General features: G+C 42.7%; 2 protein-coding genes across 12 annotated transcripts in view; one reads left to right on the top strand and one right to left on the bottom strand.

Annotated features, from left to right (window-relative positions):
* LOC119657579 (regulator of G-protein signaling 9) overlaps window positions 1-25,762 on the bottom strand; it is a 193,896-nt gene that overhangs the window by 26,876 nt on the left and 141,258 nt on the right. For 9 of the 11 annotated variants that reach the window (XM_038064553.1, XM_038064550.1, XM_038064548.1 and 6 more), the window contains one exon: window positions 354-908. In XM_038064553.1, the coding sequence (XP_037920481.1) occupies window positions 354-908 (555 nt within the window). The remainder of the gene's footprint in view (window positions 1-353; window positions 909-25,762) is intronic. The other 2 variants (XM_038064558.1, XM_038064552.1) reach the window with 1 other exon arrangement.
* On the top strand, window positions 8,752-9,285 carry LOC119657581. Its single transcript, XM_038064559.1, has 2 exons — window positions 8,752-8,889; window positions 8,987-9,285. Exons 1-2 carry the CDS (start codon window positions 8,856-8,858, stop codon window positions 9,268-9,270), a joined length of 318 nt encoding a protein of 105 aa, XP_037920487.1. The 5' UTR covers window positions 8,752-8,855; the 3' UTR covers window positions 9,271-9,285.

Genomic DNA, 25,762 nt, shown 5'->3' with positions numbered 1-25,762 from the left:
ATGAGCTAAATTGAGTCTCCCCTGCTGTGTTATATCAATTGAATTAGAGTCCTTTTTGGATTCAGTTTTATATGAGCATCACGTTCAAGCCTTTCAGTATATCGGAGCTGCCTGTTGCTCATATGTGTCTTTATGTTTGAAACTATGTAGTTGCTCATGCCAAGGGGCAATGATTTCGAATTTTCCATTAGTTGGATCAACTTTTCCTATTAATCCTGTTGCGAGAGATTCAAATGAAAACACAAACTGAGTCCAAAAAGGAAGGCAGAGAAGAGCAGGATTTGTCCTGCTTACATGCAATTAGTTTAATATTCCCTAAAATGAAGCAGACAAAGACCTATTATCTTTCTTACCTGAGAATCACCAACAATCTTGTCGCCCTTCTTTCTCTCCTTGGCCAGCCTCACCTGCTCTTCGGCTTGCATTGAGATGAAATCCCATTTGCCTTTAAGATTTTTGTGCAGACTGGCCAAGGCGTCGCTTTCGTAGTCCTCGAGCCCATGTCGTTGTTTATTTCGTAGAGAACGTTTCGCTAAGTAGATTGCGTATTCAACATTGTCAGGTGCCTTATGTTGCCAGGGCCAATAATAAGGTGTCTGGAAGCGATAGAGCGAGGAGTCGTCCTTGACAGTAAGAGTTTTAGTATCGTTCACGGGAAAGAAGTAGCCATGCAAACACAATTGATTAGCTATACTGAGCGCTTCGGACTCTTCGATAGACAGACGATCCATGAGCCATTCTATTAAATCATAACCTGTGAAAGGAGGCAATAATGAGGCCCTTCTTGGAATCCACTTGCTGAACAACTTACCCATAAAAGCGTAGGGAATTGATGTTAAGAACATTTTCTGCTGCCGGACTGGCACCCCATTCTCCGGGTCTTGCATTTCACGAACCAAGGCTTCCATCTGAAATTTAAATAAACAATTTGTGAAAAAAGCGTCGTATCTAGGGTGGAATTTAAACCGTATAAGGTGGTTTTATGACAAATTGGGGGGGGGGGGGGGGGGGTTTGTTCCTGCACAGGCAGCAAAATTGATAGCGAGCACATGGGGCGCCATATTTGGGAAAATTCGACCATAATAGGATTATGACATTCAATCCCCAAACGAATTAGGGAAAATCTGAACCCATAAATGAAAACATTTTCCTATGGTTTGCGCCCACCTTTCCCTCTAATTTCGCCTTAAATCATCAATTTCTGGCACAGAAAAAAATTAAATTTATTCGACTGCCTACGAGGCCAATTCCAATGTAATAAATTTCCCCATTTAGCTTTTCACCAACCTCGCTCTAATTAAATGAAGCCGGGGCGGTATAGACTCCGGGACTAAAAAGCTATCTGCCATTAAATTTATCTTTCCGAGCACGAATCGCTCATCATTTCTGATGTTAGTGAAACAAATCCCTTTGTTCAATAAAAATTATTTTCTATCGTCGTTTTTGCGAAAAGAAAGTTTTATGAGCTTCGATGCATTTAACGATTGGCACGTGCATGGCTGACTTAGTCTTTCAATGTATGGAACTTTCTTTTCGTTATTTATTTTCCTTAGGAGAGCGCGTGAGAGTGACTTTCACCGAACTACGTATAACAAGCAGAATTGGACGGGGTGGGAGATTATATTGCTTAGCGCAAAGTTGAAAGTTTGATAGTTTTGCTGAGTTAGGAGTTTTGCCGTTCGGATAACATATGCACGGGGGTGGCTGCATCAGGACATAGTTATGGCTCCCACTTGTTCGTCGGCTGAGTGCTTGCTTCTGCTTTACGATGGTTTCAAATGAGCGGATCCTCTGTTGACTTATTTCTATTGCCGACTTCAACAAAAAAAGTAGGAAAAATTACAGCCGGGGAAGTTGGCCCAAGTTTATTTTGTGCTCAACAAAACTTTTGACTGTTAAATTCTAGTCGAATTTTCTACGATTTCTTAGGAGTATAAAGTTTTGTGGAAATGAGGTTATAAGAAGAGGCGCTGAACTTTCTAGTTTTGGGTTTGATTTAAAAGGATTCCAATTCACATTTGCAGTTTCTCTAAACTGGGTGTAAGCTTTGAACAGAAACAACTTCTGAACGTACTTTGATTTTATTTTCTGCTCAATCGTGACAGTTCGGGTTAAAGGTTGAATGTTCAACCCCATTCCTGGATGGGGCGGAAAATGAAATGAAAAAGAATTGAGGGGGTCCGTCTTCTTCAAAGTCGATGAAAACTGGCAGTGATCACCCCCATTAAAAAGTTATGAATCTTCAAAGGGGGCTTTTTCTGATAACATCATGGTGAAGTTTAATTGTTCAACCCTACCTAGATGTATAAAAAACAGGAAGCTCCCTCCTCTCTAGCCACACTTTTGCAGCGCATTTCTTCCCTTAAAAGTATATGGGAAGACACAGTAGGGTTATTTTCATATCAAAACAGTAAAGATCATCTTCGAGCCCAATCCATGCAGAGTTAAAGAAGGGCATGACAAGAAATACGGGAGGTCCTTTTTCTTAAACCCCATTGAGAAATAGCAGCGGTAATCATCTTTTAAAATGTTATAGCGCCCCTGAAAGGGGTGGGGAAAAGATGGCATGCAAGAGGAAGGAAAAGTTCCCACTTTCCTACCCCTATAAAAAAAACCATAACATTTCCTGTTTCTTAAAAAGTTACGTTGCTCCGAAAAGGGGCAATTTTCGTATCATTAATTGGTTTATTGGCAGGGCAAATATGGTCGCGATCGGGTAGCAGGTCGTCAGAACAACCTACGGACCGAAGCATTTGTTAGTACAATCGCAAATCCGGCGAAAAAGCCACCAGATGTACGATCCCGTGTAAGTTCACGCGTACCTCAAAAAACTAGGTCGCAGTGCCATCGGTTCTTCCCCGGCATCATCGGCTATTTCCTCAACCCTTGAAACTTGCGTCGGCAAATTCCTCGCGCATTAACACCTACGGGTACGCCCAGTGGACGTGAGTCTTGGCTTGCGTAGGACGTTCCCGTGGCGATTCATCCTGGCGGATGTTAGCTTCCCCATTTTAGGCGCAGACTTATTGTGTCACTATGGGTTGCTGGCGGACTTGCAGAACAGGTCCTTTATAGACTCCACAACCAACCTTAATTCGTCACGCCAAATCTCATCTGTTCCTAACAACAATCTTTCCGTACTTTTGGAGGACATTACTGACTCTCGAGCTCGGGCATTACCGAATGTACTCTCTCTAAACCAGTGAAGCACAATGTGCAGCACCACATTAACACTACTGGTTCCCCTATCTTCTCCAAGGTGCGTCCCCTACCACCCCAGAAGCTGGCTATTGCACGGAAAGAATTCGAACATCTTATGCAGGGGGGTATCTGCCGAGCTTCGGACAGCTGTTGGTCTTCCCCACTCTATATGGTCCCTAAGCCAAATGGCGAATGGTGCCCCTGTGGGGATTACAGAAGGTTAAACGCACAGACTGTTCCAGACCGATATCCTATTCCACTCATCCACGACTTTGCGCATCATCTCGTAAACTGCCGCATCTTTTTGACGTTGGATTTAACCAAGGCGTATCGTCAAATCCCTGTAGCTCCAGAAGACATTCCAAAGACCGCAATATGCACACCCTTTGGACTCTTCGAGTTCACACGGATGACTTTCGGGTTATCCAATGCGACGCAAACCTCTCAAAGGTTCATTCACTCGGTCCTGTGAAACCTCGACTTTTGTTCCGTATATTTGGGGGATGTTTTGGTCGCTTTTTCCTCAGAGTCTGAGCCCTTAGCCCATCTCGAGTGCATTTTTCAACGTCTCCTTGAGGCCGGTTTAGTCCTAAAGGTTGATAAATGCAAGTTTCTCTAGACACAGGTGAGTTTCCTCGGCCACGTAATTTCCACAGACGGAATACAGCCCGACCCAGACAAGGTGCAAGCGATCTCAAGCTTCCCGTGAAGGATTTGCGGAGGTTCTTGGGCATGCTAAATTTCTATCGTCGTCGACCGTCCAACACCAGTCCGTTTTGAACGCGTACTTGTCTGGCCTCAAAACAAAGGACACACGATAGATTGTGTGGCCTGAAGAAGCTGCCATCGCGTTTGATAAATCCCGACAACAACTAACTGATGCTACACTCTTGGCATTTCCTCGACAAGATGCATCCCTAGCCGTTTTTGTTGATGCCTCTGACATCGCAGTAGGTGCTGCTCTTCATCTCTTCCAGACAGTTAAACTCCACTCAACGGAACTATAGCACCTACAATCGAGAACTGCTCGCCGCGTACTTGAGCATTAGGTACTTCTACTTCTTTCTAGAAGGCAGGCCATTTACAGTTTTCACGGATCATAAGCCTCTAACGTATGCTTTGAACCAGAAGCCCGACAAAGCGTCCCCTTGTCAGCTTCGACAGCTAAGCTTTATAAGCCAGTTCACCTCCGACATACAACACGTGTCCGATAAGGACAACATAGTTTCTGACGCTTTGTCACGTGTCTCCGAGGTTAACATCCCCGCCTCACTCGACTTCTCGGCTATCGCCAAGGCGCAGGAGCAGTACTTCAGAGCCTCAAATCCAACCCCAAATACAAATTTCGGGAGCTGGCCATCTTTGGCTCGAACCTCTCTCTCTGCTACGAAAACTCGGAAAAGGGACCTGGGCCATACATTACGGCTAGCTTTCGCAAGGAAGTGTTCCACGCGCATCCAGGCATCAGGACGACAAATCGGTTAGTCACAGAGAAATATTTCTGGCCCTCCATGAATAAGGACATCAACTCCTGGGCCAGAGAGTGCATCGCATGCCAGAAGTGTAAAGTCACCGGGCATGCAAGGAAAGAAGTAGGCTCATTACAATCGTCGACAAGTTTTTGCGGTGGCCGGAGGCAATACCTCTGAAGGACATTATGGCGAAATCTTGTGCCGAAACCCTCTGCCGAAAGTGGATACCTCGCTTTGGCGTCCCTGCAGTCATCATCACTGACCACGGAATGCAATTTGAGTCCACCCTTTTCTTGGAGTTAGGCAAACTCCTGGGATTCAAACGCCAGCGAACTAAGGCTTATCACATTGGATTGCGGGGCACTGGACGCTAAAAGCCGCCATTATGGCTCGCGACGATCCGTCCTGGACTCAACTTTTGCCTCTCGTCCTTCTCGGCCTACGAACAACCTGCCGAGAGGTGGTATACGGGGAGAACCCAAGACTCCCAAGTGATCCGGTCTTCGACAAGAAATCGGGTCTCTCAGATTCGGGATTGCTGCGCCTGCTGAAAGACAACCTTCGCCGCATTGAAGACACACCTTCCACCCGACACCATCCGCATTTTCCTGCGCTCCCAAGGAGCTGGACACGTGCACGCACGTCCCGGCCAGGACAGATGCTGTCCGCAAGCCGCTGCAGCCTCCATATGAAGGCCCGTACCGTGTTCTCCTAGCTGGCATACCACCTACCTAATAGCTTCGAGAAAGTTTTTCGGTGAAGAGTGAACTGCTAATGACCGAAACACGCCGGGACACACTAGGAGTCCCTTGAGCCGTCGACAACTCCTTGTCGACATCGATGGGGTGATGTGAGCCTAGTTCTGCCCTGGCGCGTGTATCAGGAGCCAGTTCCTTCGGGACCCTGGTCGGATTGTGTGCATTGAACCGGTATTATTAAACCCCCGAGGGTATACCCGTTCCTGACTATTGCGGCTTGCTCTCTTGCACACGATTCGCTGGTACACAATTTAAATGGCGAACAAAGACAAATCAAACGAGGAGATAGTGAGCTGGCTGCGTTTATTCGCAGCACGAAAATGCGCAACTCGTCCCAGCGCCCAGCGAAGGACGCAACAAGGGCTGAAATACCCGACGAGACATAGGGACAGGCAGACGAAGAGAGGGGCTTGCAAAGTGATGCGGCGCCTGCAACAAAGACAAGAACCCAGACCATACCACACAGTGCTATAATTGCGGAAAGAGGCACAGTGGAAACTGCTGAAACTAACCAAATAGTTTCGAATATAACTCGAGTGGGAGGGCTGTCAACTACTCTGGCACAATCTGACGAGGAAAAGCTTATTAAGAAATGCGCGGCAATTGTGAAACGCATGCGATTTGCGACGTTTCTCCGAAAAAACGTCTGCAAATGGGTGAAAAACGGGTTAATGGAACTGGAAGAGTTACTGAACAGGATTGCATATAATAGGCGGACATGGAGAATAAGAGGAAATCCGCTGGTAGCAGAAACCACCGCGCCTCCCGACGAGAACCCTACGAGTACCAAACGGATGGCAGTCAGCCCTTTGCAGGACGGACTGTGGAAAACACGAAAGGAGGAAGGGACATCTGAAGGAGACTTCACTGAGGTACTCTCCAGGACCCAAAAGGAGAAGGCAAAGAGGAACAAGAAACAACAACAGTCGCGCCATCAGAAAAATCTCAGCTTAAAATTAAGGCGGACACGAAGGACTGAGCCCCAAAAGAAAAGATGGGGAGTCGATGGAGGACTGCCAGCTCTGCTTATTAAGCAGACGGAAGGCAAGTCTTTTGCGGAAGTCCTCAGTGCAATCCCTTACAAGATGAAACCCGAAGATAATGGAGCAGAAGGTTCTTCCATTCGTGAAACGAAGGGTGGTGGAGTAATAGCCGAACTAGGCCCGAAGACAACAAATGAAGTACGTTCTGTGAAGCAGTCGAGGGGCTTCTGGGAGAAAGACGTTTGGTTTCCAGCCTGGAAATCGCGTGTTCTCTGGAAATCCGAGACCTCGGAGCGCAATAAACAAGAGCAAAGATCGCTTCTGATAGGATCTGGTTGATGAGGTGAATGGGGACCCGTGGAGACGTGCCAGGACCTGGTGGTATTCTAGCAGAGGTATGCAAACTTGTGTTCCAACACCGACCAGACCTACTGCTCGGCGCATTCAACGCTTGCCTGACGGATATAGAGGGTTAGAGGAGAATGGAGGTCACGTCGGGGGTAGATCTATCCGAGGGCCGGACCTTTGAAACGCTACCTATGATAGTCTACTTGAACTCGACATGCCAGAAGAGTCGCGCTGGATACACTGTCAAAGAAGCGCAAAGCGGATTCGGCATATTGATGCGACGGGTAAGCGGATGGATGACTACTTATGGTTTCAACCTTGCACTGAAAAAAAAACCCAAGTAGTCATGCTGACTAAAAAGAGAATTCCGACCTTGCGTCCCATATCGTTCGGCGAGTCGATAATCGAGTCAAAACCAGCGGTAAAGTACCTAGGGTTGACTTTTGACGAAAAGATGAGCTTTTTTGAGCATATCAAAGCAGCAGCGAACAGCTGGAGTTGCGGCGTTAAGTAGGCTAATTTCAAACATTGGGTGTCTTATGTCTAGCAGGCGACGTCTCCTGATGAGTTCAACGCAGTCTGTCCTGCTCTACGGCGCAGAGATATGGGCTGACGCTCGTGGCAAGGTATATCGTAAACTTCTCGCGCAAGTACAGAGACGGGGACCTTTGCGGGTGGCGTCTGCGTACCCACTGTCTCTGAACCGGCCGTGAGTGATCTCTGTTGCCCTTGTTGCTAAGGAGCGTCAAGGCATATACAAGCGCAAGGGAGATGAGCCAAGGGAGGTGGTTGCTCGTGAAAAACGGCAACGCACTATAGACGAGTGGCAGCTCTCTTGGAAAAATGAAACTAGAGGCAGATGGACTGCGCGGCTCATCGGCAACTGAGGTGCGTGGCTGAATCGAAAGCATGGTGAGACTGACTATTTCCTTACCCAATTTTCAAGTGGGCATGGAGGTTTTCAGTCTTATCTGCACAAGATTGGAAAGGCGCGATCTCCGGATTGTGTGTTTTGCAAAGGAGTTGTAGATGACGACCATCATACTTTTTTTTCTTGTGGAAGGTGGGATGGGATTCGTCGGCAGCTCTATTTAAACACAGGGGATCTCTCTCCAGACAACATTCCTGAAGAGATGCTGAGCAGTGCTGACAGGTGGACCCATGTTGCCCATTACGTTCGGATCCTTCTCGTTGCTAAGAAGATAGAGCTCGACCGGTGGAGGTACCCGATGGCAGACAGTTCCCTTCTTCCTCTCCCTTCCCGTTGGTGCAAGGAACTCCCTGATTTGAAGGCTCCGCTAGGTGAGAGAGTTCGAGGACTAGCCCGAAGTAATGTCATAAACGGTTCCAAGCTAGCTCTTTGACAATGGGGAGATGTTTAGTTGGTAGTCGAACGACGTACCGAACCGGGAGTCCAACACTCTTACGTACAGATTAGGTGAATGCATCTACCCCAAAAGGAAAAAAAAAATAACTGAAATGTTTAGAATGTTTAGAAGCGATTAATTATCTGATAGATTCCCTAAATATCCTTCAAGAAATGTTTGAAAATGCGTACCTTATTCTAGGAAAAACTTCGGTTCCATTCCAATTGGTGGACTGAATCATGAAGTACAATAAGCGCTATGCACGCTGATTGTAAAACAGGCAAATCCTGTGCTTTTGCTTTATTAGCCTTTCTTGCAAGGATGCCCATAATGAGAACAAAGGCATTGATGCAAGGACTCTCAACCAATTGAGTGTAGCAGTGTCCTATTCAATTTCATTCCGGCTCCATTCGCAAACTCTACAAGCATTTAACAAGCTTATAGAGTTTATCGGATGGTGAACTAGCTCTTGTTTCGATTTCTCAAAAGGATCTAGTTCAACATGATGCTTTCTGTAAAACGGTCTGTAATTTAAACTGAAAGAGATATGCACTCACGATCTATTATTTCCAGCATCGGTCTCAGCAAGCTGCAGAGATTTTCACTCCACGAAAAACCCGAACCAATCGCATGTGCCATGGAACAATAGAAGTCCTGATTTGTATGTAAAGGAGCCATTCTAATCCACATCAATTGTGAGCGAAGGAGGACTTTATTTTGGAGGCAATGTACAAAAATATATTTATTTACTTAGCTTTAGGTACGGGGAATTCAATTTGTCGCTGAATTAAGGTTTTTTCGAGCCGCTGCTCCTCGCGATAAAATTAAATGCTGATTTTTTCTGTTTAATTCTATAGCAACAGCAATCGATGGATGTCGAGGAGGAATTCGAATAAAAAGAATAGCTGAGTCCATTAAAAATGATGAAAAGAAGCTGGCAGGAGCGGCATTAGGGACAGTAGCTGGCGATTCATCGTTGAAGGCAGTATCTGGTGGTTTGGAGGCACCTCTGGAAGGACACGGACTGAATACGAAACGAGATGTCTTGGACGGTGTCGCTATGCAGCGTTTTGCAGAGGATTTCAAGCACCACCCAAGGATGTCACGTGAGCTGGCGAAGGTAAGAATGTATAGGTCGTAAAAATCGATGAAAAATTTTCCCTAGCTGTATTTCGCACAATTGTTTTCTCGAAAGTGCTTTTCGAGTGAACAGGTTGTGATGAGAAAGTAAGTATCTCTAGATCGAGTTACCCTGCAAACATACATATAAGCCTTCGAAATCCCTTTCGCAAAGAATTGGAGCTAGCTCCCATGGAAACTTGTTCAAGTTAATGAAAACTTGATGCCTTTCCAAGAAATTAATTTTCTAGATCGATTATTTTCGTAGATTCGTGCCCCAACTAAAATAATTATACAACTTGTCATCCCAAGCCATTTTGAAGGCACGGACTCAATAGTATAATAATAGTTATAATAATACACTACCTTCCTTCAAATATTTGGTATTTTCAGAGGAACGTTGAAGACCATCGTGGGGTCAGGGACAGTAAGGGCGGTAGTGACTCGAAACTGAATAAAGAAAAGGACGATATCACAGTGAATGTTGATGAAAGGATCATTGAAAAAGGCTTAAGAGATTTAAAAGGTGACATGAGCTCGAAAAAACTTCTCAATCATCAACACACTGAACAGAATGAGCGGGTGGGACGGGTCCCTATCGAGAGGAAGTCTACCTTAGGATTAGCAGCAACCGATGTGAAGCATGGCGCGCGTCATTATGGCAATGACGAGAGGGGCCGGCACGAGAATTCCAATATTCAAGTGCAGGCTGGCTTACAACTGAGAAAGGCAGCTAAACGCGATGGAAAGGACCTAAATAAAACTGGCTCAAAAATCCTAGTGGCATCCGGATTAAATTCAGCAGGTGCATATGCGTTAATTGACATTTTTCTACATTTTCCCCCTTTCCGCTGTTGAGCATGTGCGTTGCTTCTCCTCCTATCACATAATGAAGGAGAGATGAAGATGTCCTTTAAACGATGAATATTCCCAATTCTTTCCTGTGGAGTTGATTGCATGAAAGAATGCTCATCATTTATGGTTAAATTATCGATACTTTAAAAATCGAGAAAAAAATCGGGGAAACTCTTCGAAATCTATTTATAATTCATATTATAACTGGCATAATTTTATCGACTTTGCACCATTTTCCTGAAACCGCAAGTGCATGCAATAGTTTCCATCTTCTAACTATAAACTTAAGACGGGAAATTGCACTTTTTCTTTTCCACAGTTTCTGAAAATCATCACGCTAGCCATACCAGTAACAGTGAAGGTGACACGATAAAGAAGCTAATTGAGGATGTGAAGCTCGAAGGACACAAGAAGGAGCTGAAACCAGATGTGGACGTATATCTATACAACAACATGCCTTCATTCTACAAGGCGCCTCCTGTCCTTCTGGAAATGTACAATACCAAGGAATCGATGTCGCCAGCATCTTTTGAACACTATTATCCCCCATACAAATGGCTGCAACGGAGGTCGCCAATTCAAAGTGCATTCGAGATTGCAAATATGATGGTGAAAGTGGGAATGGGTAGGGCGCATTGTACACATTATTAGCGTTCTCGGGTTCTGAATTTATCCATTCAATTTAGATGAGCTGGAATCTGAAGATTATGGTGAGCATGGTCCTTTCATTTTTGATTCCCTTGCTAAAGGGCCACACAAATTTGAGAGAGGATTTAGTGCAGAAGCAAGTTTTTGTCCAGTTCATGCGAAGAAGGCTTCATTAACTGGTGAATTGAACGAATTGGCTGAAGGTGGCCCTCGATTCGGTGAGTGCTTATGTAGTTTCGGACGAAGTGCAAGGGATGTTTCAAGGTAATAATTGATATTGAAGCTGTACACCAAGCACAATGGGTATTTGATTTTTACAGCAAAGTTGAAGACACTGAGAAAGTAAAACGCGCTGAGGAGAATGACCATGAAGAAGGATTACATAAGAAGCTGGAAGCTAGACCACTGGCTTTGCTCAAGTCGTTTTAAAGATTTTTCTGGAATTTTTTTGCTTTATTTTTATGATTTTTACTGATCATTTTCATGCAAGTTTAGTTTATTCAATAAATAATATAACATAAAATACTAATATTTTCTTCATTTTAATTGGTAAAGTTGTAGAAGAGTCTTCTATATACATTTAAAATGATCAGGGCCGTGGGGGAAAAGTCCGGTCCTGCTTCGTGCTTCTATTCCAAGTCCGAGGGGAGCAAACTTCTTTCTCCTCCTTTTCAACGAGCTTGGGAAATATACTTTCATATCACCTGCGATATCATCCTCGCGTCCGCCTTACTGTTGGTGGAAATTTAGTAATTCATATATTGCAAGAGCTGATTATATTTTAACGGCCCTACCTACAGGCCTAAATCCTAACTATAATCTAAGTTCTTTCATGACGCTTTGTGATAAGTATTAAACACGCTTTATGCCCCACGAGTTTCTGTATTTACTTGGACAAAACTCAACATCCTTAAAATGTTTTCCAACACAATCAATGCTAGTTTTGGCGTTATCCACACGTTAAATATATCACATACCACAATAGTGAGCTATCTGGGGAAGTGATACCCTTGAGGGTCCATCATTAGTGTCGTACCAAAGCTGTGTTTCCTCTGGGTGACTATCAAGAATATCAATGAAAGGCGCAAACGTCAATCGCTATTAGGAAACTCAAGATTTGGTTCTAGTTGGTCGAATTTGATGCACTGTTCAAATTCACAATAGTGTCAGCTAAAAGGGTAAAAAATTTTATGATTTCGAAAGTGGCACGTCCCTGGACTCGAATTCCGGCTATTGTCATTGATGCTTGTGATTATCAAAAGGGTTGAGTGCAATGGGCCTATACAAGGTCCGACTGTTGGAACTAAAGTTTACCCCCTTTAAAAAAGACGAAAAAGAAAAAAAAAAAAGAAAAGAAGAAAAAAAAGAAAAAAAAAGAGAAAAGAAAAGAAAAAAAGCAAACAAAAAAGAAAGGAAAAAAAAGAGATAAAAAAAAACAACAGAAAAATAAAACAAGTCGGGAAACCGGAAGCTGGACGCTTCAGGTACGAAAGGTTTTGTGTATTTCTTAATACGTAGTACGTAATATATCCATATATTATGTGAGAGTATCCACTTTCGGGTGATATTGACATTCATAGTTTTGAATTTTCAAAAAAGCAACAAAATTGAGGTATTATAACTTTGTTAGTAATAGTGCGATTTCCACCAAACTTGGTAAAATCATGCTCTATGTTATAGCCTATATCACTGCACAATTTCATGGTACTAGGATGAGATTAAGGGGGGTTTCTAACCAATTACAAAAAATTGTAGTAATATACTATTATTAACTTTATTTAAACAGATATCGGCATGGAAGGTATTTCGGAGCCCAGGCACCATATAGCGGCAGCCTCCTGATTTTTTTTCAGATTTTTCGGTTTGGTAGTTTCTGAGAATGGCCCCCTTAAAGAAGTGATCATTTTCAACCCCCCGCGCTCCCCACCCTTCCAACGAATGTCAAAACTAAGATCGGCTTTGAAAAGTACTAATCGAGACCTTTAATTTGATACCCCACATGACTATATTTGATGAAAAAAAATTTTACACCCCCCTTTTGCATGTATGGGGACCCCCCTTAAATTCGACCTAAAAGGATGTAATTCACTGTATGCGTAAGCGTTCACAGTTCCCACCTTTCTACCAAATTTGGTGTCAATCGCTATAACCGCCTCTGAGAAAAATGCGTGTGACGGACAGACAGACAGACAGACAGACGGACATACCGACACACAGACAGTAAACCGATTTTACTAAGGTTTTGTGTTTACACAAAACCTTAAAAAGGAAAAAAATTTTCGGAAATCAAATTGTCTATATGATTGACAATTTTTATATATATCTATAGTTTATTTAAATAAAACTATGAAAGGAAAAAAAAATTTCCGATTATACAGTACTGAAGAATGACATAGGGGTAGTATAGGTCCCGGGGCGGAACGTGGATTGGTACCCACGATGGAGCATAAAACCTGGGAAATGCCTGCTGAACCAACACCAACAGCTCTACTACCAAACCCTATCTCCACCTCCACGTGGTGACCGCTGGGAGCTCTTTCTTGACGAAAAGCTGCAGACGGAGAAGGATGAAGGCGAGCCTCCCGCGCCTAAAAACGGGACAAATTGTACCAACTGGTCCTCCAGGTTGGGGGTTGGGTAGGGCTGACAACCCTACACGGAAAACAACCTGTTACGAAGCCACAACAGGAGCCTCGGATAGGACGGATGTTAAAACGACGGACCCGGCAACGACAAAGGAACAACGATTTGCGCATTTTCTCATGGAACGTGCGCTCCCTGTACAGAGATGAAGCTGATAAGCAGCTAGCCGATACCCTGTCCCAATATAGGGCTGATGTAACAGCGTTGCAAGAGATGCGATGGACAGGGACCGGTTTCCTGGAGAAGAGCCACTACACCATATATTATAGCGGTCATCCAGTAAACCATGTGCTCGGAGTAGGTTTCTTAGTCAGCCAAAAAATGAAACCTGCTGTTATCGGCTTTGAAAGTATAAGCGAACGGCTATGCACTCTGCGCTTGCGAGGCAAGTTTAGAAATATAAGCCTCATAAACGTTCACGCCCCTACAGAGGAGACTGCAGAGTCGGAGAAGGATACCTTCTACGAGGCAGTAGAAAGAACCCTCGAAGCCTGTCCCAGATATGATATCAAAATCATACTTGGGGATTTTAACAGCCAAATAGGGACGAAGCCCGTATTCAGGCGATACGTTGGCTCCCATAGCTTACACGAAAAAACAAATGATAACGGACTGCGGATTATTCAATTAGCAGGGTCACACGAAATGGTTGTTGGAAGTACCTGGTTTGCGCGGAAAGCGGTCCACAAACATACGTGGGCCTCTCCAGACGGGACCACTTTCAACCAAATTGACCACGTGTTGATCGAACGCCGCCACCTCTCAGCCTTGATGAATGTCAGAACATATAGGGGGGCCAATATAGACTCGGATCACTATCTCGTTGGCATGGTGCTCCGAGCTCGAATAACAATACCACCTAGAATCCCCTCTGACAATCAGGTGAGAGTGAACACTGAAGCCATCCACAACACAACCCTCCGCGACACCTATAAGAGGGAAATGGATGCCGCAATAACCGCAGTCAATAGAGGACCTGGAGATGAAGCATCAACTAATGATCTTCACAACCACCTGAATAACGTTATCATGGATACGGCCACAAATATACTTGGCCCCAGCCGCAAAAGGAGTCGGAACGGCTGGTTTGACGATGAATGTAAGCTAGCAACGGAACGGAAGAATGCCGCATACCGAGTAATGTTGCATTCTCAAAGAACGCGGGCACGCGCAGAGACTTATCACGAACTCCGTCGAGCGGAGAAGCGACTTCACAGACGGAAAAAGGAAGCCTGGGAGAACCAACAAGTCCGTGAACTAGAAAAGTACAGGGAGCAACCGCACCAGGCGCGGAAGTTTTACCAACAAGTCAGCAGGATGAAGCCTTATACACCTCGATGCTCATCCTGCCGAGACAAAGAGGGAAATCTGATTTCCGACAGAATGGGCATATTAGAGCGATGGGTTGAGTACTTTGATGAGCTACTGAACAACCAGAACATCGGCGAGTTGGAGGTCCCGCCAACTGAAGACGACGGACAAATACTGCCACCACCAAGTTTAGGAGAAACAGTCCGTGCAATTCATCGGCTAAAAAATCATAAGTCGCCAGGAGCCGATGGAATTACAGCCGAATTGGTTAAATATGGAGGCGACCAGTTACACCAAGTGGTTTATCAACTTGTGCTCAAGGTATGGGACAGCGGATCAATGCCTGACGATTGGCAGCGAGGCATAATCTGTCTCATACATAAAAAGGGAGATATCACACAGTGCAGCAATTATAGAGGTATCACGTTGCTGAGTACCATCTATAAGATATTCTCCACTATCTTGCTAGGCCGGATAGCCCCATACGCCCAGAACATCATTGGCCCATACCAAAGAGGCTTCACTCCAGGCAAATCAGCAACAGATCAGATTTTCTCTCTGCGGCAGGCGATGGAAAAACTGTTGGAATATGGACAACAGTTGCACCATCTGTTCATCGACTTTAAAGCCGCCTATGATAGCATAGCCAGGGTAAAACTGTACACGGCCATGAGAGAATTCGGTATCCCGACGAAATTAATAAGACTGACTAGGCTGACCCTGACCAATGTGCGAGGCCAGATAAAAGCAGCAGGATCACTCTCAAGACCATTCGACATCAACAACGGTCTACGGCAAGGGGATGCGCTATCATGCGTCCTCTTTAACCTGGCCCTCGAGAAGGTGATCCGTGATGCTGAGGTGAATGCAAGAGGTACGATCCTCTTCAAGTCCACCCAACTACTGGCCTATGCTGACGATATCGACATCATGGGAAGAACCACCCGAGACGTTCAAACTGCCTTCATCCAGATCGAGCAGGCGGCGCGAGATCTTGGGCTGCACATCAATGAAGGCAAGACAAAATACATGGTGGCAACGTCAGCACCGAAGACGAATCAACCAACAACATCAAACCGCACTGGTCAAACACAAGCACGCACAAGAATAAGGATAGGGGAATACAACTTTGAGACCGTTGACAATTTCTCCTATCTAGGGTCGAAAATCACAACCGATAACAACTACGATGATGAAATCCGCGCACGGTTGTTGTCAGCCAACAGAGCCTACTTCAGCTTACAAAGACTGTTCCGCTCGAAACGTCTCACCATAGGGTCAAAGCTCTTACTGTACAAGACTATGATCTTGCCAGTCCTCATGTATTCCTCGGAAACTTGGGTTCTTAGCAAGAAAAATTGCGAACTCTTGGCCGCGTTCGAGAGAAGAATCCTCCGAAGAATTTTTGGCCCCCTACATGAGGATGGACGATTCCGTAGCCTACACAATGACGAAATCTATGAGCGATACCATGACCGTCCGGTTGTGGATAAAATCCGGCTCAATAGGTTACGGTGGGCGGGTCACTTAATCCGTATGGATGAAGATGATCCCACCCGGAAAGTCTATAAGGGCAATATCTATGGTAGGAAAAGAAGACGAGGCAGACCCTGCCTAAGATGGAGCGATGGCGTGGGCCAGGACGCCAGACAGCTTTTAGGGATATCGAATTGGTGGACCTCGGCGCAAAACCGGGATGTCTGGAGTTCCTTATTAAGGCAGGCCTAGACCGGATACCGGTTGTTGCGCCGTTGATGATGATGATGATGATGATGAAGAATGACATATATTGTGCCCGAAGCAGGTGTTTGCAAAATTTACAACAATAAATCTATAGCATAATCGGAAAATTTTCTGTTAATAGTTTTATTCAAATTAGCAATCTTAAAGGTTTCTAGGCCAACAGTAGCCCCGAACTGTTACTATATATATGGGTCAATAAGACAATGCTCGTCTGGAAATTTGTGTTTGAGGCGTATCCGGCCTTTTCTTTGCCACAAGCTAGAAGGCCTTATTAAGTTTGCTTCCGGGACCAAAGCTTCGATTCCGCATCTTGTAATGCAAATTTCCAGTAGTTCTTCTCTGATTTCGGTGGGTTGTTTCCATCTCCCAAGGTTCTGATGATAGTCACGATTTTCTTTTTGTTGAAATCCTTAAATGATTTTCAGCAGATTAGTGCACGTAATCTGCGACGACATATGGCTTTTGAGTAGTTCTGACACAATTCTCAAAAAATCGACAAAAAATTATGTTCATCTCTTAGTAGAGTCCTTCCTTTACTTTGCTACGCAGCTAACTTGAAGTCGTCTTTAACTTTATTTTTTGTTTCACTTTATCTATCTATCTTAGTTGTTGTTAGTTATTGCTGCTTTCAGCAATATGGCTATTATGTAAACCCTCCATTCCTTGGCACAACACAAATTGGAGGTCCTGGCGATTTCGTTGACAATGTCGCCTGTATCACCATAACTTATGCTTTGATCTAACTGACTAGTACCCTTTTATATGCATTTGTGGCGCGGCAGCATTCGCGGCATTCGAAATTTATTTCGAATGTCGCGAATACCAGCGGACAGATGACGCCACCGGCGCTCTCCACTCAGTTCAGACCTCGGTACAAGAGTGAAGAACAGAGTAGGTGACGAGAAACGTCAGATGAAAAAATAATGAGAATAAGAAAAAAGACAGTTGGCAGTCATTGTGAGAAGAACGAGTTTTGTGCAGAAAGAAAATAGTTACGGACGGAAATCAGTATAATTTCTAATATCTCGGAGTTATAATAGGAGTACTTTTTTGAAATTGTGTATTGAACTTTGTTAAATATGAAAAACATGTCAGAAACCTATTTCGAATTATAAAAGAATTCAAGCTCCTAAACATTCATGAAGTACGTGAATACGGACATCTCTATATTGTCAAACAAATCTTATCTATTTAAAATTTCGTTTTCAAACCTTTGAGGGCCGAGGGAGAACTCTTTCCGCTCCCCTCTCGTTAGGCTTGGATACGCTTCATGAATAATAAAACTTAAAACATATAAGTTCGCCATGAAGAGAAGCGTGAAAGTTATAAAATCTGGTTGCCGTGCTGCAAAGGAGGCTGGTTTCGAATCCATTATCCTTATTAGGGTTTATAGGTCCCAACTAACTGCCGCAGCCCATGTGCTTGTCAGGATTAAGCCTACGAGGAAAATTGTAAGTTTCCGTAAGTCAACTATACCCACTTGGTAAGGAGTTAAAGGGGTTATCCTACAAACAGAAATTCCTGAAATTACCAGGGTCCTTTAATCAAATCTGAAACATCTATTTTCCTATTGTCTTGAAGCGTTTTAGAGCATTTCATTTTGAGACCATAACCGTACCCTGGGAGGCAATGTGGTTCGCACTGCGTTTGCACGAGATTATTACTTTAATTTGCCTCAGACACTCATTCGTAACTGAGTCGATTGAACCCGACATCCGGCCTACGGTAGAAATCCTGTGACTGGCAATGAAATTTGAACCGTATTTTTTTAGTGCGAAAAGATAGAGCTCTAACCATTGAGCCATTCGAATATAAGGGTGATTCCTCTAAATCACGTCCCACGGGTTAGTTCGTCTGAATTACGTTCCCAATATAAATAAGTAATTTAAATTCTTAAACATAAAAGGAAATAAGAAGGTATTATTTTGACAAATCATAGGTTCTACCAGAAAGTTTAACACGAATCCAGCTGACATTTTAAATATCTTAGTATATAACTTTTGTAACTTTCTCAGCGTTGTTAGGTGTTGACGGTAGGAATGGACACCTACAATATTTAGTCTGGAAGCACCCAATTTAAAGGCTAGTGGTATCCACACGCACCTTAATTGAACAAACAATATAATAAAAAGCACTTAGTTAGCTTGCTTGCGATGTGCGAATCCCCGATGTCATTGTGAGTATGATCCTAAGGATATTAAAGAACGCCGGACGACAATAAATATAAGGCAGTAATGAACAGTGAATTTGTGTAGTTCAAGCCGATTAATATTCAAGGCTAGAATGAGTAAACATAGTCAAAAAAATTCTATAATATCTAACGGGGCAAGAAATGGGAAAATATGTGGAATGACTCCTTTGCAACTAACAATCCCCTTTATTCAGCTTTAGATAGCGGTGTTGGCTCGTCTGAATTGGATTTTCTATTTTTCTTGGATTGTAAACTGCAGTGGTAAGGTTTTCCAATCATTGTCTAACGTAGCATACTATCGTCGTTTAGGTCCTTCTTTAGGTTCCCTTGTATGTAACTACTTGACCTTAACAGGGCCTGGGGTGAAAATTATACGGAACTCGCTTGTCAATTGAACTTTTTATTCCCGGCCCCGAGGAATCTCCGGGCCCGGGGGGAATTCCCCCTTTACACCCCACTCTCGTCAGACCTGTTAACAATTCACCCCTCTCTGAAAAAAAAATCGTCCAAAAAGATGCAGTAAAATACTTCCCTGATCAAGAATTTATTGAGAAAACTTGAAATAAAAGACTCAAAGCAATTGGAATTAAACAAAACGGACTTAGGTTAGCTTTCAATCATTTTATGCTGTTTGGTATGCCCAGCAAAGCCATCTTCAATTTCGCCATTGCTTCTTTTCTCCTGTTTCCTGTCGTGACTTTTTTACTCGTTTTAATGTGGTGCGAAATCCACGAGTTCTCTCATAAGTTCTCCCGTTTCTGCTAAATAGCTTCATACAAAAATCTCGTTATGATGCATACCATCGTTGTAATTTATGAGAACCGTGACTACGACTTTCTTTTTCTACTGCATTGATGGCTTCTGCAGATGGGTAGGCAATGCCTAAAATATCACAATAATGATATCACTTTAAAATTATTACCTTAGCCGAGTGCGAACGAACCATCGCCAATCACGATATTACCACCCAGGGGCGAAGTGATGACGATATTACTTTTGCCATAAGTAGTGCTTTGTAATATCTGCACCGATGTAGCATCCTATTACGAGACTTCACTAAATATCAGTAATATTTGATAATGTAAGCTGCCGAGTGTATCAAATATAACACTCAGTTTATGATACATTTACGGTTAGGATAATGAAATGTGATAATTGCGATGTTACTTTGCAATATAATTTATTTTAAAAAATGGTGTGACTTCACCACCAAAGTGTTATTTGGTTATCTCTGTCGGTAATATAGTAATGATTCTTTTGTTTACCGTTTGGTTGGATTTAGCAGTGCAAATAATATTTTAATTTCGAAATATGTAAGAACTAATTTAAAATTTAAAAAAATTGGAAATGTTGATAGTTTCCTTCCGCGAACCTCTGAGACAGAATGTATGATGCCTTATGGAGTTTATCTTTTCAACTCCTTCTTTAAAATATTGGGCATTATGACTAAAGGATTTGCCGACAAATATTCGTATTACTGCTTGCTTGCTTGCTTTGTACTATTTCTAGTTTCAAGATATGTAATGATTTATAGGATTGGCGGTCGTCAACAGATTATCCTGATTGGCCAGAATCGACTTAGAGGAGAAAGTTATTCTAATAAATTAGAAATTTAGTGAAATTGATCGTGAAGGACCCCCTCCTCTCAAATACATGTGCAATGAAATATCTTTCTTCCAATTGAACTCTTGAATAACTCTGTATTATTTACTGTCGTCACTTTTCGAGGTATTTGGGGTGGGGGGCGTGGTGTTCGCGACACAAGATTTGAAGTACCGGTATCATTGAATGGCAGTTTACAGGCAGTCTGAACATTTTTTTCTTTTGGTTTGAGGTGAATATTCTCCGGTTCAGCACAAACATTTTTAATTTTAAGCATGCAAATGTCATTTCATTGCATACACATCTTTTGAGGTTAGAGTTGACTTTGAATGAAAATTCTGGAGATTCAACGTGAGTGCCGCCGTGTGGGCATTGTCCATAGTTTCTCTAGAAAGTCACAGTTAAACCCAATCGTAAGCAACACGAAGGTATTGGTTTATATTGGGCGAATCCCAGCATTTATATTGCTGTAAGCCTTCTTTAGCAACTGTACCGCAATTAAGAGGTACGATCCCCGACATGTAACACACAACTCCTCAAATGAAGTCCACCAGGAGCTTTGGTCGCGATATGAGGAAAACACTCCCCTCAGCGTAGAGCGATGTTATTCATTGCATGCGTGGAGATTCACAGTTCCTACTTCTCCATCAAATGTCATGTGAGTAGGTGAATGTGCATGTTCACTTCTGACGCGTGAACAACAGTGGCTATGGGAAGGACATCCAGAAAAAAAATTAAAATGAAAGGAGAGAGAAAAGGAACAAAGTTATGGTGCAGGGGCTCGGAATCACCGATAGTTTTTGGGAGTGACAAGCGGGCTTTCGGCCATCGATATCCCACGGCAGCATCGGTGGTGGATAGCTTGGCCGCCATCTAATGCTACAAGTAATTTGGGTTTGGAGGCGGAGGTGTTCAAGCGTAGCAATGCCATACCACGAGGACCAATAACGAAAACAAAAAGATAATGGGCTGAAAGGAGATGCCCTGCCAACTAAAGCGGTTTCGACATCCACCGCATTTGCTAAAGAGAAACGACGAGGAGGTACTCCAAGACTAAGAAATTGACCCATTTAGGAAAAGCCCCCCAATTCTTCGGCCAAAACCAATGCCAAAGCCGGCGGAAAAATAAAATGCAGGAAAGCATACTAAATGCTAAGGGTAAAGGGATCTTCAAAAGGAGTAGTCCGGCCAAGGCTCATAAAAAACACGGGGAATTTTCTTTCATGCGGCTTAGAGCAAAAATAGTCGAGCTGTTCGAGTTTTTCAAGAAAAATCCAATAAAACATGGTGACGGCCAAGTCATTATGCTTGTAGGAGCAGAAAAAGGGTCCCGAAGAAAATCTGACAGTGCCACAAGCTGTCCAAGTGGCAGGCAGCCATAGTGAAATCAAAGGGGTACGAAAATCATAGATAGACCAAGGTCGTAACACCAAGCTGGTTGACCAAAAGTACGAATTCGTCCAGGGGCAATTATTCTACATGGAGATACCTTAAAAGGTCAAAGCGGATCCCGATCTAAAAGATTAGAGCGGAAATGTCTGAAGAACGCAGAAAGGGGATGCAACTGAGAAATCCAGTTTTTGCAAAACTCAAAGCTTCCGCAGCCAAGTTAAGAACTCACTCGGTGAGAATGGTCTCAAAAACATGAGATCTATATACAGGACAAGGAACTCGATGAAGTTGGATGAAAGAACAATTCAAGCTGAAGGAGCTGGGGGAAGAATCGATTGTGAGTTTGAGAAAAGCCTATATCAGCACTCAAGCGGCTGCAATGCTACTAATGGAGGCAGCCAAGAAATTATAGTCGGCCAGAAAATTTCGAATCGGGTTGTCTGCTGTCTGATGGTGCAGATTTCATTAAAGACAGTCTTAAACAGTCTTATGTTGGGACACTTCACGAAGACATGCACCAGCGGTATTGATCGGTCTGGTGGATGCAGAAGGTGTGGGGAGAAAAGCCACATTGCCAAGAAGTGGGACCATAAATTCGTATTGTATGAAGGAAAGCAGGGACGGGATAATAATATTACCGCTGAGAAAAGGTTTATTTAAATAAATTTTAATCATTGGTCGCTCAAGATTTACTTGAGCAGAACATTTTTGAATCTGAGATGGAAATTGCCATCATAAGCGAACCTTAAAGAAACCGTCACGGTGGCAGCAGATTGGTCTGATAGAGCGGAGATAGGGACATGAGATCTAAATCCACCTTGGCTTCGGCTAACTGGAAGCCGCTTTTTACGCAATAAAGTTCCACCTCTTAGGAATTAAATAATTGCTCATGATAATGATGAATGATTTTAGTGAGAAAGATACTTTTCCCTTTTCCTTACGGTCTATCCTAGTATCGATTTCCATATCATATTGTAGCCCGAATTCACCCACTGGGTCACGGAGAATGTTTAAGAGATTATTGCAAATTTTAAATTGGACGGAAAGTCACGACTACTGTCACTAAAACCTTAAATCTTAAGAGCTACTTTCCAAGATGTTTTTCCGACCCTACTTCTAATTAAGAATTAATTTGTTAGTCAGCCAAGATAACTGTAGTTTTCAATACATTAGGTAAGCGCCGAATTAATATTGCATAGCCCTTTGTGTTTGCAAATCACTCTAGAGGGATGCAGAGTAAAAAAATATATTTTCCGAGTACTGTAGCTGGGATATTTCGTATAAAATAAATATGTACCACAGATTTGTCTCCTCACTTTCATGATGATTTTATAGATAACAATGCCGCGGCCTTGTTAAGTTTCCCTCCGAGGCCCTCCGAGATTTTAAGGGTCCTTTTTGGGTGAGAAACCATTTTCTTACTCACCTTCCCATTCTGCACTACTTTCACAATTATATTAGGACGCATGTTTCGTCCTTAAGAATTTCAACTAACAGCACTTCAATTAATACGAATGATAATGGGTGACTTGAACTATTTTACTTTGGTTTTTCTATTATTTTGGCTATAATAAATGAGATCCACGAAAGTGTTAGAAACGCGTTTTTTTAAAATTATCTCCATGCTGAAACTAAGGGAAGTAGTTTTTATTAGATAGAGTTATTTTCAGATCAACTAAGGACTGGTTTCAAGTTCCCATAAAAAATGAAATTCCTAATTTGTCGCACTTTCCCCGAGAAAACAAGTTTTGATATTTTAGATTAAGTATTATTGCACTACAATATTTCAGAAAAGGTTCTTTTTATGTGGACTCTACCTTCCTTCTTCAAAGATGAATCTTTTCACGTCAAGATACTTAGGCGAAATACTATCTATGAAGTAACACCACAAAATTATGTTTTCTCGACTATATGTATGTGTACATATGTACATTTCACGTTTAACATAAAGTATGGAATTAAACATTATTTTAGGGAATTTGTCAACCTAAGAGGAATTTTTTCAAGAAATATATATTATTATTATATATCAAAAGCGTCAATATCAGCTTATTGGCGGGTATAATAATACAAAAAAGCAGTTATGTATGGGTTTGAAATGACATGAATAATATTCCGTGGGTTGCAATTCCGATCCTATGGACCTTTTATTTTCAGCAATGAATATTTCAACGGAATTTCGTGGGTCATAAGCACTGCCTCCACAGATCCTTTATTTCTAAAAGTTACTTTGTCACTTTCGCTCCGTTTATTTGTCAAGCCATTTAAAAATCTATGATATAATCCTATCTGAATATGTTTAGGTTGAAATGTAAGATTTCGTCTGGTCTTAAGACGGAATCCACCGTGAAAAATAGATAAATTTCATTGGTGGTGCTTTGCAGCTCACATTTTTGAATCACAGAAAACATTTTTCAAGTGGGAAGGAGTACTTAGAATATTATAACTCATTACTTTGGCACCAAAGGAGATGATAAGTTAGATGAAAACTTTAGATGGGCAAGGCCTTTGTGGATGAGAACTTTTAAGTCGATACTAATGAATATTTTTACAAAAAACTAGGTATTTGTGGATACGGCTCCGGAAAGGAACATGTATCTACATATTGTAGTATCTGTAGTTCCGGGACATGCAGATCATTTTGTATCGTTTTTGTCCCGCACGGAGCTGGTGAGCAAATCCATTGGCTTGTAATCATTCCTTGTCCTACGTTTGTGTATCCTTGCCCTTCCATTATTCTCTTATCAAATTCCTTATTCTCTTCCAGACTTCATATTATACAGAATATCCCTTTGGAAGTTTCATCAGAAAACCTTCTCCTATCCAAAAATGATCACTAAATTTTTATTGTTGTTGTTTCTTTTGACGAGGGGCGTTCAGATACATGCCCATGCTGTTTGCTAACAAATGCATTTTGTATATTGGTACGTTTTGGGCAACTGTGAAAAATGTGTGTATGTAAGTATTGCTGTGAAACAACTGATGCATGCAGCTTGGGATTATGGCGCAAATGTTCGTGCAGCTAGGTCGGTAAAAATGCCTCTAATGATTTCTTTTCGGGTTTAGAGATCAATCGAAGATTGCCTCTGCCCCTATCGACTCTTGATCACCAGTTTTTGTGATGACCTCAAGTCGAACACGTTCCTATAGATCTGAGGCAAGGAAAACATCGATTTAGAATGTGATCCGTCTTTCATTCTCCCTCTCGATCCTGGTACGCAGGTCTTGAGTTTTCTGGTCCCATCATCAATTTAGCTTCGCAATTTTCGCGATATTCCTTGCATTATATTTCAGGTTTGGTGCCGGCCTACGCACCTACTTAGAGATAGGCGTGAGAAGGACTGAAGCGACCAAATGCCCCTTCTCCTTTTTCCGAGCCTGCCTAGCATGAAAACTTGCAAGTGCTTATCGACGGACACTTTAGTGGAGTAACAGTGTTCGTGGGTGGAGTTTACGGTCAATTTCCCTATTTTTTTAAGTTAAGCTGTAACTCTGATTAAGAATTTGTTAGATTCCACAATAAAGGACGAAGCGTTTCTCCGGTGATGATTGTTGATACTTATGTGGTCAACCACGTAAAGCAGGAGCCAGGAGTGGGCCATTGCTAAGAGATAGAGAATAGAAAAGCCAGCTCCGATATCAATAGGGAAGATTAGTTTTGGACTCGATAAAGACGGTGAGTATTCCATTTTGCAGCCATTTTCGATCGTTTCTCTATACGGAGGTTCAAATTTGGTAGTGTTTTCTCTGTAGCGCTAATTTTAGTAGCAAAAGGTTTTATATTTGCGGTATCAATTTGAGGGTTGGCTTCGCGAATGTGATCAAGGACTACTTTGAAATTTGATTTCAATTCAGCCGCTTTGCTTGATTACCTGCGTTAGTGCACTTTCATGTACGGTACCGGATAAACCGGCAGTCCCTAAGATCACGATAATCGGTGGGTGTTTGATCTCGAATATTTTGTTTGCGCTGAATCCGTTCTGATTTTCGCATTGATAAAATATATTGGTCAATATACACTGCACATGGTTCAATAAAAAGTATCAGAAGAACCGTGCAGCAGAAGCTTATTTCGGCGCGGTTGTGGCTGTTTTACCGGTTATGGAGGGTACTTCAAAAATAAATGACT

The sequence above is a fragment of the Hermetia illucens genome, chromosome 5, assembly GCF_905115235.1.
Source record: "Hermetia illucens chromosome 5, iHerIll2.2.curated.20191125, whole genome shotgun sequence".
Classification (NCBI taxonomy): Eukaryota; Metazoa; Arthropoda; class Insecta; order Diptera; family Stratiomyidae; genus Hermetia; species Hermetia illucens.
Note: the sequence above shows the minus strand (reverse complement) of the source record. Positions and strands in the feature narration are given on the sequence as shown.

Coding starts and splice junctions, on each gene's coding strand:
- LOC119657581 (XM_038064559.1), top strand. CDS start 8,856: ATGTACAAAAATATATTTATTTACTTAGCTTTAG. Junction 8,890..8,986: donor ATTTATTTACTTAGCTTTAG/GTACGGGGAATT, acceptor TTAATTCTATAG/CAACAGCAATCGATGGATGT.